This window comes from Cyrtonyx montezumae, unplaced genomic scaffold (genome assembly GCF_038088225.1).
Source record: "Cyrtonyx montezumae isolate F1298 unplaced genomic scaffold, pur_monq_1.0 scaffold_7, whole genome shotgun sequence".
NCBI lineage: Eukaryota > Metazoa > Chordata > Aves > Galliformes > Odontophoridae > Cyrtonyx > Cyrtonyx montezumae.
The window spans coordinates 14,982,733-14,999,101 of NW_027072078.1; the positions used below are offsets into that span (position 1 = coordinate 14,982,733).

General features: G+C 44.1%; 1 protein-coding gene across 2 annotated transcripts in view; it reads left to right on the forward strand.

Annotated features, from left to right (window-relative positions):
• Positions 1 to 2,642: 2,642 nt before the first annotated feature.
• Positions 2,643 to 16,369, forward strand: part of UBE2E3 (ubiquitin conjugating enzyme E2 E3) — a 60,240-nt gene continuing 46,513 nt past the window's right edge. Inside the window, exons 1-3 of one of the 2 annotated variants that reach the window (XM_065750489.1) lie at positions 2,643 to 2,898; positions 3,976 to 4,178; positions 6,327 to 6,377. In XM_065750489.1, the coding sequence (XP_065606561.1) occupies positions 3,985 to 4,178; positions 6,327 to 6,377 (245 nt within the window). In that variant the 5' untranslated portion in view covers positions 2,643 to 2,898; positions 3,976 to 3,984. Of the gene's footprint in view, positions 2,899 to 3,320; positions 3,597 to 3,975; positions 4,179 to 6,326; positions 6,378 to 16,369 lie in introns of those variants that run through there. The other variant, XM_065750488.1, reaches the window with a different exon arrangement.

Below are 16,369 nucleotides of genomic sequence, written 5' to 3' on the forward strand. Positions count from 1 at the left end.
CAGGACAGAAAGATGCACTGCTAGTTGGATATATATTTACAGTCAGGAAACAATGATTTTGTGATAAAGAAGATGTAGTATATGACTGTAAACATTAAGTAGTATTTTCAATTGATCTGCTCTTAATTACAAAAAATGTACGCTGCCTTTATTTTACCGTCTGTACACCCTTAAAATGGTAGGGGCAAGGAGATCAAGCAATGATTTTCCCATCCCTCATAGTTTACTTGTGACAAGCAGCAAATGCCTTCACCCTAGTTCTGGTGCCAGGCATTGAGTTGTCTGCTATCACAGCATTTCACATCAGACAGGGAACACTGAATTGTGAATTCTTCCTAAATCCAGAAAAATATTTTCATATGCCTGTGCAGCTCAAAGCAGCTGTTAAACCTCTGCATGCTAACAGCAACTTCATACCTATGCTCTGATAGAACAAAATTCAGGACATACCTAAGAGACACCAGGCTTCTGCAGAAACCACCAGTACTTGCGCTCAGGAAAAATAATAAATAAATAAATAAATAAAGGCACCTGACTGGGGTAAAAATAAAAAAATGGAGGCCTCACCCATTCCTGAGTGACCAGGACCATCCAGATGAATCTGAATGTTGGAAGGCTCAGCAAGGCTCTTTACCACACTGGTTGAACTTTCACATTTCAAGTACCCAAAAAACTGGCAGAGGGAAAAAAAAATAACTGATAGGTACACCAGTTAGAATTACACTGATGTTAAATCACAAGGAATACAAAAAGTCACAGAAGTTGTGATATGAAGCTTTGTTTCTATGGCTATTGAAATCAGCATTTTATCTGCTTCCAACTGTACTATATCTCTCAGTGCCTTAGTTTTCCGGCAGTTGACAAGACAACAAAGATACTTTAGGAAAATACAACCCTGTAAGATGGAAGTGTCATCCTTCGAGCCTTGATGTCAAACAAATGAATATTAATTCAGATAAACACCTGTCATACCCACAAGTTTCTGTAGTAGATCTGTTTTAATAAAATACAAAGGTCCAGGGGAAAAAAAAAATCAAATCTGGACTAGCTTTCAATTAGCCTCTGTAAAATGGGCTGTATTTCCATTTTGTTTCCTAAAAGCCACAGAAGCCACAACATGTAGCAGCTGATGTGGTGAGCAGTCCTTGACCAAACTACTTACATTCATTCTGTGGACGCATGCTCTGTTAATCATTTATTTTTTGGATAGTTGTGTTGATGTTCAGGTGAAACAAAACAAAAGTTGAACACTTAGTCCTGACCCCTCAAAGCACCTGCTAGTCCCATTTTGAGCATCAATAGGGGGGAAAAAAAAAATAAAAAAAGCTTTTACTGCTGGCTGATAGATTTTTGATACTGCCATACTTCCCTTTTACTAATTATGCCGAGATTGCTCATCATGCCAGATACTGTTTACACTAAGAATTTTCTGCAGCATACCTTAGGGGCAAATTGCCTGTAGAGGTGATCTGGGAATCCTCTGCAGCCTACTTCAACAAACAAACCTCCGGTCTTCCTCCACACCATGTCACTCAGTGCATCCCCCAAACCTTCAGCATACTTTTCAGCTGAGGTAACTCCAGCTAACAGTAGACCCGAATTCCCTGACACATTGTTCAGTTCCTCCAGAGCAGAGTGAGGACCCTGGGGCCTCTCGATCCTGCTAGACTTAAGAAAACAGAGACTTGAAGCCCTTAGGCTGCTGGTAACGAAAGTCCTCGAGGTGCACAATGCTGAGGTGAAGTCCTGCTGCTGGACAGCGGTTTGTGCCTGGCTCTAAAACAGAACTGAACAAGCATCGTTCATTCCCCCTGTGCCGAAGCCAGTTATCTGCAGCACATTATCACAAATAGTTACGCTCCTTTTACAAGTGGGATTTACTGCTGGCAGGACCACTTTGGAATACTTCCACTACTCCAATTTGTGGATGGCTTTCACTGCTCTGCACACTCCAGCGGTGTGAGGAGCTCCTCAGCTGCAGTTCTGATGGGGCAGGAAAGAAATCAGGCCTCCATCCTCCACCGCCTTCCCGTGGTACCTATTGCCACTGATCCTGATCATTCCCTTTTCTCCGTGAAACAGTCAAAACTTGACATTTAGATTCTTAGGAGCAACTCCTAATTCTGTTTTCGATCTGGAGTAAACCGCAGCGATGTGCTCCCGCACGCATTACTGGTCCTCGCTTGGAAAGGGGCCGCGAGGTGCGGCACAGGGTGTGAGGCACGAGGCGCGGGACACGAGGCGGCCGCGGTGATGCGGCTTTAAGGGCCCCAGCAACGCCGGCAGCCCCCGCGGGAGGCGAAGCGCAGCCGGGACAGCAGGCGGCGGGCACCGGGCTGCCGAGGCGGGCAGGAGCTGGGCGTGGATCGTGTGGTGCCGCCGTCCGCTCCCCCCCGACGCGCGCCCCCGCTTTGTCCTTGCCCGGCCCGGAGCACGCGCGCCCTCGGCCGCGGCGGGAGAGCGCCTGCGCGCACCCCAGCCCGGAGGGGGGCGCGCTCTGCCGGCCGCCAGGCGGGAGCGAGCGCCCCCTCCGCTCTCCCCTCCCATCCCCCGATCTCGGCAGCGCGGCGGCGGGCGGGGGCCGTCGGTCCCCAACTCCCCCGCCCCCGGCGGCGCGCGCCCGCCGCCCCCCGCCCCGGCCCCCCGGCCCGCCGCGGGAGCCCGCGCCGCAGAGCGGGGCCCGCCAGCGCCACCCGCCGGCCGCGGGACCGCACCGCGCCTCCCCCCGTCCCCCCCTGCTCCGGCTCTCAATGTTCCACACCGCCCGGCCACAGAGCCGCCGCCGCCGCCGTAGAGCCCCCCGGCCGCCTCCGTCCCCTCCTCGGGCGCCGCGGGCCCGGCCCGGCCCCCCGCCATCCCGCCCCTCCGACCCAGCAGCGGGACAGGACGCCGGCGAAGGTAAGCGAGAGGCGGGCGAGGCGGCTGCGGCGGCGGCGGCGGCTGGGCGAGCGCGGTGGGGGGAGGCGGGGAGGAGCGGGGGGGCCGCCGAGGAGCTTTGTTCTTGTTTTCGGCGCTCGCTGCCTGCCGGCGGCCGGGGGCGCGGGGCCGGCCGAGTTCACGCCTCACTTGGTGCACACACACGCGCGGCGCCGAGCGGGGCCGAGCCGAGCGGGGCCGGCCGAGCCGAGCCGCCGCCTGCCGCGCCGCACCGGGCTCTCCCCACAAAGCGCGGCCGCCCCCGGCCCCGCCGTGGCTCCCGATCGCCGGGCAGCCCCCTCCCCCCCGCCGCCACCATGTCGGAGCGGGGGGGGCGAAAGGGCGACGCGGAAGGTGCGGGAGGCGGCGGGCTGCCTCCCCCCCGGCGGCCCTGCGGGGGCCCAATGCGGCTCTGCCGGCGGGCAGCGGGGTTGCCGCTTCCCGAGTTGCTCCCGACGCATCTTCTGCGGGTTCTGCGGGGGTTTTCCTTTAAAAAAAACAACCCGCGTTCTCCCTTCCCCCCCCCGCCCAGCCCTTTAAATGCACAGAGCAAGTGTACGCTCCGGTCTGGGAGCAGCCTGAGTCTCATTGGCAATGGAGCTCCTCTGAAAGAGGGGTTGAGGGGGGATCTGGCGTTTGGACCCAATAAAACGCTCTGCTCCAGTGTAAATATTTACAGGGTATCGGTGACTCCTTAAAAAACATTCCCGGGGAGGTCTGTTATTTACAATGTGTCATAAGTTATTAATGCGCGTTTCCTAAGTGCCCTGCTCAATCTGTCTGTGCCTCAGAACCAAGCCGACAATTGGCATATTGTTTGAAGCATGACAAAAATGCGAGTGGGTTTAAGAATGGGAAATACCGGTGTTTTCCAAAGTGTAAACGTTGCGGTGTGGCTGTCAAGTTGCAGCCCTGGCGGATGAGACAAAGAAGGGGATCCTGGTGGATTTCTCCATGCAATAGAGTTGCTGCCAACCGAAGTGTTCTTTGGAGCTCGGGACGGCAAGGGGTGACCTGCGTGCTGTAGTAACTCTGCCTCTTCTCCTCCTTCCCCACAAGTTCCCCACGATGTCCAGTGACAGGCAGAGGTCGGATGATGAGAGCCCCAGTACCAGCAGTGGCAGCTCAGATGCTGACCAGAGGGATCCCCCGGCACCTGAACCCGAGGAGCAGGAGGAAAGGAAACCTTCTGCCACCCAACAGAAGAAGAACACCAAACTTTCCAGCAAAACTACTGCTAAGCTATCTACTAGTGCTAAAAGGTACTTGTGGCATCCAGCATCCTGTAGTGGCTTTGCACAGTGTGTGGACTCGCAGTTGGTGCACTGCACTTTCCGAGGCAGAGGGATTGCTGTAAAGCCACATGGAAAATAACGCAGTACAAACGTCTGTGGCCTGCGGGTCTGCTGGGAAAGACCTTCAGCAGTCCAAGTCCTCTGGGGCAGTAATATGCAGGCTGGCCACATTTCTCTGGAGTTGTTGGAGAACTTGGTAACTTACAGGCTGGTCAGGGGGCACCTGTGTGCCTTTCATATTTGTAGAAATGAGCAAGAAAGCATCAGCTCTAGTTGTCTGCTTTGCAGAGGGATTTTATGTCCTTCGTTGGTGTAGGGTGTATCCTCCTAGTGTATTTCAGTGCAGGCTGCAGGGCGATAACAAGCAGTGCGCAGTGCTCTTTAATTACAGAAGTCACAAAAGCCCCGTGGCTTCTGCAGGCCTCATGATTGCAGTAAATCCCAGCACACCTAAAAGTCACAGTTCTGTCCTGCAGTGCTTTCAGGAGAAAGACAGGCAAGTCTTCTCCCATGGGATCTGTGGATTCCAACTATAGGGTTCTTCAGGTGTAGCCTCCAAGTCTCAAAATCTCAAGAAACCTTGTCTGTTTTTATCTGCTGCATGTTTATTTACACACAAGGTTACTGGCAGTCCAGCTCTCAAGACATGCATGCTAATTATTTTCTGTAAGTTCAGCTGTATGAAATAAAGCAAACTTTAAATCCCTCAATCCCAGTTGTCTTCTGAGATGAAACACAACTTTCAGGCTTTTCCCTGGAGTTCCTTTTCTTTACAAACATTTACAAATACTCTGTAGCAAGAGGAGCTGTGCAATAGCCATGGTAGCTTTGAGTTTTGCTTATCCAGCCTGAACACAGTAGCTCTAACTTCTAGGAGTGTTTTAGTCATTTTGCATGGTACTTAAACTCAGTAAATACATTTTTGCAGTGTCTTAGAATTATTACAGAATACAACCAGGTAACTGATGACTTCTGTTTTCATTAAAGAAACTCTTTAGAATAGGTCTTGGCTGCAGAAGGAAAAGCTCTGGAAACAGTGTAGACTTCACCATTTATCATTAGGTTTTGGGGTTTTTTTTTTTTTGTTTTGTTTTAAATGCCCAACATGCATCACATAGAGGCTTATGACTGAGTTAGCCCCTCTTTCCTTTGTTTTGGTTAATCATTGTGAGCCCAGTTCCATACATCTCCAGTAGTTCAGTAGTGTGGTTGGACTTAATGAGAACGGTGCAAGAGTTTTCAGGGCAGACCCTGTTAGCTCATGCTCTAACACTTGCTATATGTGTGGAAAAGGAGACTTGCTCGTATGGGTTTTCTTGTGCAGATTTTTTTTTTCATTTTGAAGATCTGCCTTGAGTCTTTAAAAGTTACACCTCCTATTCATATGAACAAATGGTGAGATTAAGTTTTCAGTGTTGCTTTTCTGGACCGTAACATCTTGGGAGCGATTGTTACAATGTCAAGCTAAGCACAGATTATTTCAGGTTATTATGTTACTCTTTATGGTTTAAATGCAGTTCCTGCAAGGCTAGGGGAAGAAAGGCAGCAGAAGGTGAGGAGCAAAGTTGATGCAGAAAGATGATTCCAGCGTCAGAGGCAGCCAGGCAGATCTGCAAACCTACTTTTTAAACATCCTGCAAAGCAGGGAGTAGAATATTGCCAAAAGAATATATTTGCTGACAGCACAGCTCGCTTCTTCAGGCTCGATCACAGCTCTGTAGTGCTGGTTTAAAGTCATTGTCAAATGTGCTTGTACAGCCCCCCCTCCCCCCCCGGCTCATTTGCATATTAGCTTGAAAAGAAAATCTCCCTGGCAAAATGTGCTCGGATACAAAAAAGAGTTACTGTTCTGAGTACTTGTGGGAGATTCCTACCAAACTCGGCTGTGAGCGTTCTGTTTATACACAGGATTGAGCAGGAAAAAAGCTGCAAAGTTTCTCAGCTGTGGGATTTGGGTTATACCTCTGAGAACAAAGAGGAAGCAGCCATGTTAGCATTACTGAAGGCAAAGCCAATCTTGCATTTAACTGCATGGTGGTAGAGGGCAGTGTAATTCCCTGATTTATTCTATAGACTATCTCAAATGCTTTGTGTCTGTTCTCATTTCACCAACAGAATCCAGAAGGAGCTAGCTGAAATAACTCTTGATCCTCCTCCTAACTGCAGGTATGTAACAGCTTCTTAAATCGTGGACAGTGCTAGGAGATTAACGTGCTCAGGCTAATAAATGGGAAAGTTCATGTTTACAGCTGGTGACTATTAGACAACAATTGCGTGCAGCGGGTTGAACAAGCAAAGGGAGTGTTTGGTATTTCATCTGCATGCTGTAGGGGTAGTCATTAGTGGTTGATGTACATAGTGAAATGTATGCAGTTTGTTTTATGTAGCTGGTCACTGCCTTTGTGAAACATTGATTATATGAACTTCAAAATACACTGAAGCCTGTGATGTGATGTTTGCATGTAGGCTGAACTGTCTTTTGAGTGCTAGTTTAGAGTTACCACTTGATTCTGAGGCAAAAGTGAAGAACTGAATGTGATTTTTATATGCCTTCTTAGTGTGTTGCTTAACAGTTAGATGAGAAGTGTTGCCTTCACATTTATGTGCCTGTCAGTCAAAGCTACAGTCCCTTGATAAAGGATGTTTTTAAGGAGGTTCCCAGCTTGAGAGATGCTTCTGTTGGTTTTTAGAAAATGAAATTGTAAGCTTGGAACTCTGAGTGATACCATCTTAGATAAAGGAGAGGTATCTGGAGTGCTTGATCTGTAGGGAAGTTAAATAGTAACAGAGCTGGCTAATTTCTTTCAATCTTTATCATGCTTTACTTTTGTTTAAAAGATGCATAAAATTCTCATTAGCTGTGAGCATCCACTGATCAGACTTACACTAAAACAGCATTTAAATAATGTTGTTTCATTTGACACATCTCAGCATGCTTTCCGACTATAAGATTTCTTCCGATTAAAGCTCATGTGTAACAGCAAGCAGTGGGCACACTAAAAAGTGCTGGAAGTGCTTTCTGATTCTGTGTGAGAATTGCTGGGCATTTTGAACAGTTTGAAAGGTTGGTGCAGGTTTTGTGAATTTGGTAAGATGTGAGTTGCTCTTATTTTCTTAATAATCCTGGAGAGGCAGAGACTTATCTAGCAGTGTTTATTGAATTTATGGTAAAGGTGTCTCACCTTGAGAACGATGCTGTGGATTGCATCTGGCTGTCTGATATATCTGCATGCAGGGTTGGTGGTTCTCCCTTCTTCACACTGGCAAACTCTGTAGAAAGAGAGAAAATGGTTTGCTTTGTTTTGTTTGTAAATTGTTTAACAACTACCCTGTTACTGGGATCTAGTTCTATCTTTGTCATGTATTTTAAGCCTAACCCCCCTCTACACCTCCCCCCCCTCCAGATGGGGCATGGTAGGAGAGAAAGTATCTGAAGGAAATAAAACATTAATGCCCTGCCTTATAGTTAAATGCTGAAAATATTGCTGGAGCAGTTTCAAGTACACAAAGAGAAAACCCCCATGCTTCTCATGCTTACCAATAGCATCTGATCTTCAGCTCCTCGGGAAAGCATGCTTTTCTGGTATTGACACAAAAGCACTGCAGAGAACCCTTGTGAGCTGTACTACCAGATGTCCAGGAATGCCATTGAGAATGATGAAACCTCCCCACCCAAAGTCTCTAAAATTATTTAAGCTTCTCTCCTATGGAGTGCAAGGGAAAACATGATCATTTTTGTCAGTGAGGAAGTCAATGCTTCTTTTTCTATAGGCACTTTTGTACAGGAATTTACCCTTTAATCAAAAGCAACAGTACGATGACTGTATTTTTACCTTATGCAAAATAAAAAGTACTTAGAAAGCGGCATTGACATCTTCAACACAAATTATGGCTTTTCAGGATGGGCAGTTTGATTGCCCAAACCACAACATTCCAACCTCTTTTTCAAGAGGAGCCTTTCTGGTATAGGGAGGTAAATGCAGCTGTGCCTATTCGTGTGTGCTTTAAAAATGACAAACCCCTCACATCTTAAGTTCTCCCAGAGAGATTTCTTCATGCCAGGTTAAATTTCCCCTGGTTCAAGAGCTGGCCCTTATCAGTTGCAGAGTTCACAGCAATGAAGCCAATGGCCGATGCTCTCAGATCATGGCAATCCTTCCAGTTGCCCTCTTACTAATCTAATTAAGAAAACCCAGCATTTTTTAAAATAAAACAATGCACATGCAAGCAGTAAGTGTTAATTTCATGGGATGCCCTTTCCTGTGTTGTGGTAAACACTGCTGCTGCTTCTCACCTGCCAGTGAGTTGCTCCCTAACCCACTTACACCAGACAGATCTGAGTTTGGTTTAACAGCTTAAAAATGACAGCAACTTGTTGTGCTGCGATTCTTACACTAAAAGATGTGTATGTATCCTCAGCAGTGAAATTCCACACACTCACAGCTATTACTCTAACAACTGTTTTATAAAAATGCCTGAGTCCCAGGAGGGCCCCATTCTTGGGTGTGCTGAAGAGGCCTGGGCTGCACATTAAGTTCTATTTTAGGCACTGGAGCAGCCCAATAGCAGGCACATTAAAAATGTCTAAAAAGCAGGTTTTTTTGCTTGCTTATCTCAACAGTATAGTTTGCTTTATAATTCTGTTTGGCTAATTAGACAACGATCTATCAGAAAAGTCACGTCTGTGTTTGTGAGTGATAAAGGGGCATCCTAGGAGGTATCACACAGAAAATCTTAAGGCTGTTAGCCATCAACTTTAACATACATTAATATCCCACATTCTTTTGGGTTACAGTATGATTTCCAAGAAAGATAGAGCATCAAAAACAATGAAATTAGATTTGATCTTAAGCCATTAAAGATTATGGGAAAGAAGTTAAGCACTGCTTTCACCTCATGTTTTTTTCCCATCTGATAGAAGGGCCTGAAATGAGTTGGTTACTGTCCAGCTGTAACACCACAGCAAATAGGTAGGCTGAGGACACAGGTATCCAATCCTGTTTTTTCTTGCTTTTGCTAGCTTAACTCAAAGCTATACTACTTGATGCAGTGTGCAGTATTTAATTTCTTTTGTGCTTTTAATAGCATAAAGCACAGCTAAAAAGGTCTTGGCCCTATTGCTCCTAGGCAGCTCAATTTCAAACCACGGCCAAGTATTTCTAGAGGCTTCAAGGTACAGAAGTATGCCAAAACCCACTGTTCTACATTCTCAGAAAAATGTTGCAAAGTTCTTGCACATAATGCATGGTAAATTCATATGCAGAGATGCTTTTAAATAAGTTTAAGATATCTGGAATGGTTTTTCTCAGTTTGTGGTATAGAACTGTTCAGAACAGAAGTCAGCACACAGGAGCTGAGGCTAGATCTGAAGCTGCTGCATTGACCTGGGCAAATTGGAGGCTGAAGGGCACAGCAGGGCTCCCACCCTCAGTGTGCTTCCCAGCTTTTAGGGCTGGCACAAGAGAGGCCATCCATTCCCAAGGGTACTATGATTTATAACAGTTTCAATTAGTTGCTCCTAGCTGCTGTGCCGATCCCCAATAGCAAAAAGATGTGCCTCGGTGTCTTTCCTTGATCCTCCTCCTTTCTACTCTAAATTTAATTGTTCAACTTGATGAGAAAGTTTTTGAAGTTCACTCCCCTATTAAAAATAAAAGTTAGTAAAATCCATGCCAGGGTATTTTACAGTTTACATTGTTTTACAACAACTTCAATTTGGTGTAAACTTTGGAGGAAATAAAAGCAAACACTGAAATCAGTGTATCCACTGAGAGCTTAATCCATGTGGTTAAGAAAGGAGTGAGATAAGATAATGTGTCTTTCCCATGCAAGTGTGAGAATCGGAACATTTTATGGTCTAGTCTGTCAGTTGGACTTAATCACCTCTCTTTGTTAAATTGAAGACTGAAAACAAGCGCTTCTAAAGGCCAGACAAAGCCACGTGCCTTATAACCCCAGTAAGGGGCAGCTTTTCTCCTTCATTGCTAGTGGGAAATAGGATTTCTTACCAATACAGAGATTCTTGGATCACCCCAAAGACTCTCAGCTCTTTTTTTGTCTCCTTAGTGAGCATCTGAAGCTAAACCTGATCAGGCCACTGAGAAGATTTTTCTTAGAGATTACTATCTATTTATTTTCAGACCTTGTACACTAATAGATACTAATGTGAACTATTATTTTTTTTTCAAGCTGTGCTACAGGAGGTAGCAGTGGTGATTTTGCTATTAGCCTTTCCTTGATCCTCCTCCTTTCTACTCTAAATTAAAAGGTGGCAGGCACATTCATAATTTGAGTGATTTGCTTTAAAATTCCTGATTTTAAAATAACACTGCAAAATACATGTACTGAGCACAATGGGAAGAAGACAAGTTGTGGTTTTGTTTTAGTGCAAGATTCTTATGCTTCCAGAGGACTGTATTTGTCCCTTTTATTACAGCTACTTCTTAGGCTAGTTCAGAGCTGTGAAGTTTTGCAAACTCAACCCTACAGTGTATGATACAAAGAAGAATGCCTGCAAAACCCAGACAAATGCTTTCTCTGGTTTAGTTACAGAGCCATGAATCTAGATGTTTGTAACTGCTTCACTGTGGTTATTACCCCATCAGTGAGGAAGTACTGCAGTATGTATTTAAAGCAATATTCTACAGGTATTCTTCAGAGCAGCAATTTAAGCTTCTTCAATTGAGCTGTCTGAAGCAATGAGCAGCAGTGAATGATTGTGTTGGTCATGCAGGTTCCTTGGCATGCAGAGGTAGCTCTGGATTGAGTACCCTTCCACGTAGCCACGTGTTAGTGAGGAAGGTGCTACAGATAAGCTACTGGAATCTGTCCTTTTTGTTAACATTTTCTATATGCAGTAAGATTGTAGGCAAATGTTTACTCTGCAAACAGTCATGCCTATTGAAGATGTTACTACACAGCTGTGGTTTGCTCCAGTTGTTCTTTAGAGGTGGCAACTCCAATAAGCAAGTGAAGGAGGCTCATCAGCTAGCACTGTCCGTGGGTGGGGGGGGAGAGGGGAAAATATCCACATTTGCTTACATGGCTTTAAATAGATGACACAAATGAACTCCGCTGGACTTTTCCTCCCTTTCTTCAGAGTAGGCATTTTTCACGTAAAGCATTTTGTCAGATACATCAGGATATGAATGAGTCAATCCATTCCCTTGTCTCTCAAATTCCATTTCCCCTTTGTCAAAAATAGGCCTTTATTTTAGTACCTTCTCAAGATCAGCAGGAGAAAGAATATTCTGAAACTAGTCAAACACAGCAGCACAAGCGTGCGCCCAAGTCTTCACATGCACCAGGCATTTTAATTTCTTCCCTGTCAAGCTTCTGACTTTTTGATCACTGGCAGTCTCCCCGCTTTTGCATTTATTCAGTTCATTACTTATTGGGTAAGTGTCTTCATATTATTAAATGTTGAATTTCATTTAAAAAAACATCAGTTTGGCTTGTTTACACCTCTGCAATAGAAACCCCCAACTGTAAACATTAAATAGTTCAGTACAGAAGGAGCTGTTGATTAAGGTATGTATATATTAGGAATATGTGGAGAAGTGCCCATGCTAAAACTGAATGAGCAAAATTAAAAAAAAAAGTACAGCAGCACCTAATCCTGACTTGATAATGCACTTCTGACAGACATTTTACTTTTTATTCTGACTTCTCTTGCCCTAGCACTTGCTCTCTATTGAGTATAATAAATCCATTCAACAAAGAAAGAAAGCTGAGGTTTGCAGAATGGTTCTGAAAACACAAACCCGTGCAATTATTTCTAACACTTCACTTCCTGTACAAAATTTTGCTGTTGCAATTACAAAAGCACAATTAAGAGGGTTCAGAAATCCTGTAATACTGTGTTTGAAGTAGTTTTCAAGTGAACACTCAAATACTGCTTTCTAGTATTGTCCAGCTCTGTTCACTTGTTGTTAATCTCAGGACATAGATCAGTGGATCACAGAAAATTAGAGATATGTTTATCTAATGATAACCTCAATTTACCTAGAGTTATTTCTTCTGAGCAGTTTCTCCCATGCTCTTCCTCTTCCCTACAAGAAGGGCCTAGTCTAGGTCAGGCTAGCAAGGAGCAGTAGAACAGCAACCAGAAATCTCTGTTGCTTAGTCCCTTTGTAGTAAGGGTCTTATTCTGCAAACTTCACATGGACAGACTGGCTGTCACCTTGTTTGCCAGTAGTAAGTGAAGCTGCTTAAGGAGTAGGGGTGAAATACAGAAAGGTATTTTGGTAAAATGTTAAAGTGTCAATTTCCACTGGAGTGTCCTGTCATTTAACAGGCTTCTGTTAAAAAAAATGCAACAGTGGAAGACAGCACAACTCCTAAGTAGTTTTTTTAATTACTTTCTTTTCAGGTGAGCGTGGACAACAGATCCACTAACTCAAATTGCCTCAGGTTTGTGGTTTTTTCCACCCTGTGTTAGCATTGACCTCATTCAAGCTCAAAACCATGGATGAGTTTTTGGTTATAGGTTGGTTTTTCTTCTCCCTCCAAACCTCTACACAGTGGATTTCTCACATGAGTAATATGAGCAGTGTAGTTAAGACAAAGTTTTGTAGTACAAGTCAATATATACACTCATAGAAATAAGTTCCTCTGTCTACAAATTTGCAGCTTGGACCCAAAATGCAAAACTTTGTAACATAACAGAAAGTACACAGCAATGCCAGCAAGGTCCTAGGTTGCAGCAAGTAAGGATTTGATCAAATACAACAACCATAGATGCAGAAATAAAGGAAAGCAGCTGCTTACCTTCAGATAGCCTCAGATACACAGAGATGTCCAGCAAGCTACCCTTCTCTACTGTCAGCCCTTAAATGAGGTCTGGGAAGGGGTGGATCCTGGCTCACCCCTTCCGATCACTCAGGTGCATTGCATCACATGCACCTGAGTTCCCCTGTGTTGGCCCTGCCTTCCCACCAGGTGCTCAATCACTGCCAAGCTGTAATTTAGCATTGTTGCTACAGCCTGAAACTTGTAAAATCTACAGTGTGTCTTTAGACTGAGGACAAATTTGCTTTTTAAATATCCATTTGTATAGCTGAAAAAAGCTCTTTTCAGACTCTGTCATAAAACTAATTTAAGTATGCTATATATATGTGTGTGAGTGTGTGTATTTGTTTTCAAGCTGCATTGCTGACAACTGTCAACCTGTAATTTAGTTTGTAATAAGCAGTGTATGTGGCAGTCCTAGCACACTGAGCATCTCCCTATCAGATCAATTTGTCTGTGTGTATCAGTTACACATCTTTGACTTGATCTTTACTTTTATAGCCTTGGGATTCCTAATTTTAACTCAAATTAACAAAATGAAAATGGAAGATAATCAGCTAAATGATATTAAACCTTTTATTTAAAATGGGCCAACTACTTCATTTAAAATTGATGTGTGGAGGTTTCCTGCACCTTGTATAACTCAGATTTGCATGTATGTGGAACATTCTGAAACAAATAGTACAGGCATCTTGAAAAACATCTTGAGCTTGTTTCTGAGTTAAAGGCTAAGTAGGCAGTAGCAAGGATATTCAGCTGCCACCTAGGACAGGAGCATGCATTCCACTGAACTAGCCAAGATCTACGCTGAGGCTTTAAAATGGTGCTTAGTTTTGAGCCAGTAACCACAAGTGATAAACAAGTCCTAACCTACTTGTGTTAATTTGGATTAGCTCTCTGTAGTGTCCTCCTGCAGAGTGTACCATGTACTAGTATCAGGTTCAGAGCAGTGGTTGGAACAGTTGTTAATTTTATAATGCTTACTGTAAAACAGAATATTTTGGGAACTCAGATAAAGATTTACGTGACTGATGTAAACGTCACTTTCAGAAACAGTGGAGAGACTGCCTTGATGAAATGCCACTGAGATCTGTTAGCAGTAGCTCACTTTCATGTTGGGAATGTTTGTAGATAGGGTCTGTAGAGGACCATCCTGCAGTAGTTTATGACTGATGCTTTTTTTTTTAATTAGTGACTGATGGAGGTGTCCGAGAAACATGCAGATGTGGCACTGAAGGACATGGTTTAGTGGACATGGTGGTGATGGGTTGATGGTTGTACTAGATGACATTAGTGTCTTTTCCAAACTTAATGATTCTATGATCTTTAGTGTTTAGATTGATACAATGGTTAAAGTTGAGCATATAATATACAGTGCTTAAATGAATTGTTGTGAGCTCAACATGGTGTTGAGAAATGAGATTTCTGAGACCTGTGTGGAGCCAGGAGTTGGACTCGGTGATCCTTATGGGTCCCTTCCAACCTGAGATATTCTACGTTTTCATTATTGACCTGGATACAGGACTAGAGCATATAAATATTAAATTGCAATTAACAGCAAAGAGAAAAATGTTATAGGCACACTGGAGGACAGAATTAGTGTATTTGTCCATATCACTTTGGATTCAAAGTGACCTTAAATTACGTGCTCCTGCATGAAGTTAATGAGAAGTTTGCCTTGGCATAGTGAGCTTTCACAATACATGGGCAAAAAGGGTGTAAGGAGTGCTTCTTCAGAAAAGGTGTAGCAGATCTGAGGATTTTATACCTTCCAGGGATATACAATACAAGGCCAAAGAACAGAAATAAATAGAACAGCAGTCACAGTAGGGGGATATATTAAAGCATTGGAGACATGGTATGTAAATTCATCCCATTCAGTACAGTGCTAGTAAGGCCAGCTGGAGTACCTTATCCAGTTCGAAGTGCTACACTGCTAAGTTATATGGGCTAGCTGGAAGAGGAAGAATTAGAGGAAAGAAAGAACAATCTTTGGTTATAGAAGAAAGTTGCTGCCAAGGAAATATGACAATTACTCCCAGACCTGTTAGGTGGTTATGGAGAGCAACTTAAATTTCAGTTAAGGAAGGTCTGGGATAGATGTTTGGAGTACTGAGCTACAAAGACAGTAATATGTGTAAGGAGGTTACACAGAGATTTTTAAGAATAAAAGTTAGACAGATTACTGTCAGGAGCTGTTTGGGTATAACTGATCCTGTGTTGGAAAAAAAAAAAGCTGGAAGTGAGCTCAGTGACTGCTTGAGGACTAGTTTCACCAAGCAGTCCCTGGTACCAGATACAAATAACGATATTAAAGGAATACTCCTCAGGAAGCGATTTTTTTCCCTATTTAAAAACTCTATTTTAATAATGAGAGTTTTGTAGTATAATCACTCAATGAAAATATATAGGTTCTGTCATTCAAATAACAGAAGTAACATCAAATATTTAAGAGGTCACTAGCAGTGTACAGTTTTAGTCCTGTTGTCAGTTGAAAAAAAAGCAATTTTTGGTGTGTGCTTTTTGTGGTGTTTGGATTGTTTTTTTTTTGTTATTGGTTTTTTTTGTTGTTGTTGTTTGTTCATTTGTTTTCCCTTTTGACTTCTTATTTAGGGCCTAATTCTACTTTCCTTGCACAAAGTTGTTTCATTCTGCTGATAACTAGAAGTAAACTAGGCACGTGTCGTGTTCCCCAGAGGTGTATCATCCCTATGAGAAACTAACAGTGCTGTTGTATAGTAGATCTTAATTTGGCTACTCCATGCACTATGTGCTTGGATTCTCTGGTTTTGTACCTCTAACACACATAAATAAGAGCAGGGGAGATTTTTTTTTCCCTGCTAAGCAATTAGCAGTGGATAGGCAAGCCCCAGTGCATCTGTGCATGTGCATAAAGAATGGATCAAGTACATCAGAAAACTGACCAAGAGTCTGCAGTGGATTCTATCTCTAAGCACCCTCAGGAGTCAGGGCTCAGAAGTCTGTAGTGAAACTGTAAGCAGCCTGGCAGGTTTCCAACTGATGAGTTAATGCTGCTATAAACTTCAGTAGTTCCTCTCTGAGGCATGCAGAAGGGTGCAGACACTGGGAAAGTAGCCAAGAAAGGCAAAGAGCAGACAGCAAAGCTAAAGGCCAGCCTCAAGGATCCACAACACTATTGTCTTGAAGGTGCTTTCCTCCCATGCCAGAAACATTCTCTGTCACTCCAGTGGCAGCACTGGGAATCAGTAAGCAAATTAAGGTGCTGGTCGGCAGCACATGGTGCTGTGGAAGGCAGTGGATTCTTAGTCATGCCAGGGTAGTTCATTGAGCTTGGAGCTGCTGCCTGGAAGTTTAAGTTTTAAGTCGGGTTAGTGCTTCCATCTCAA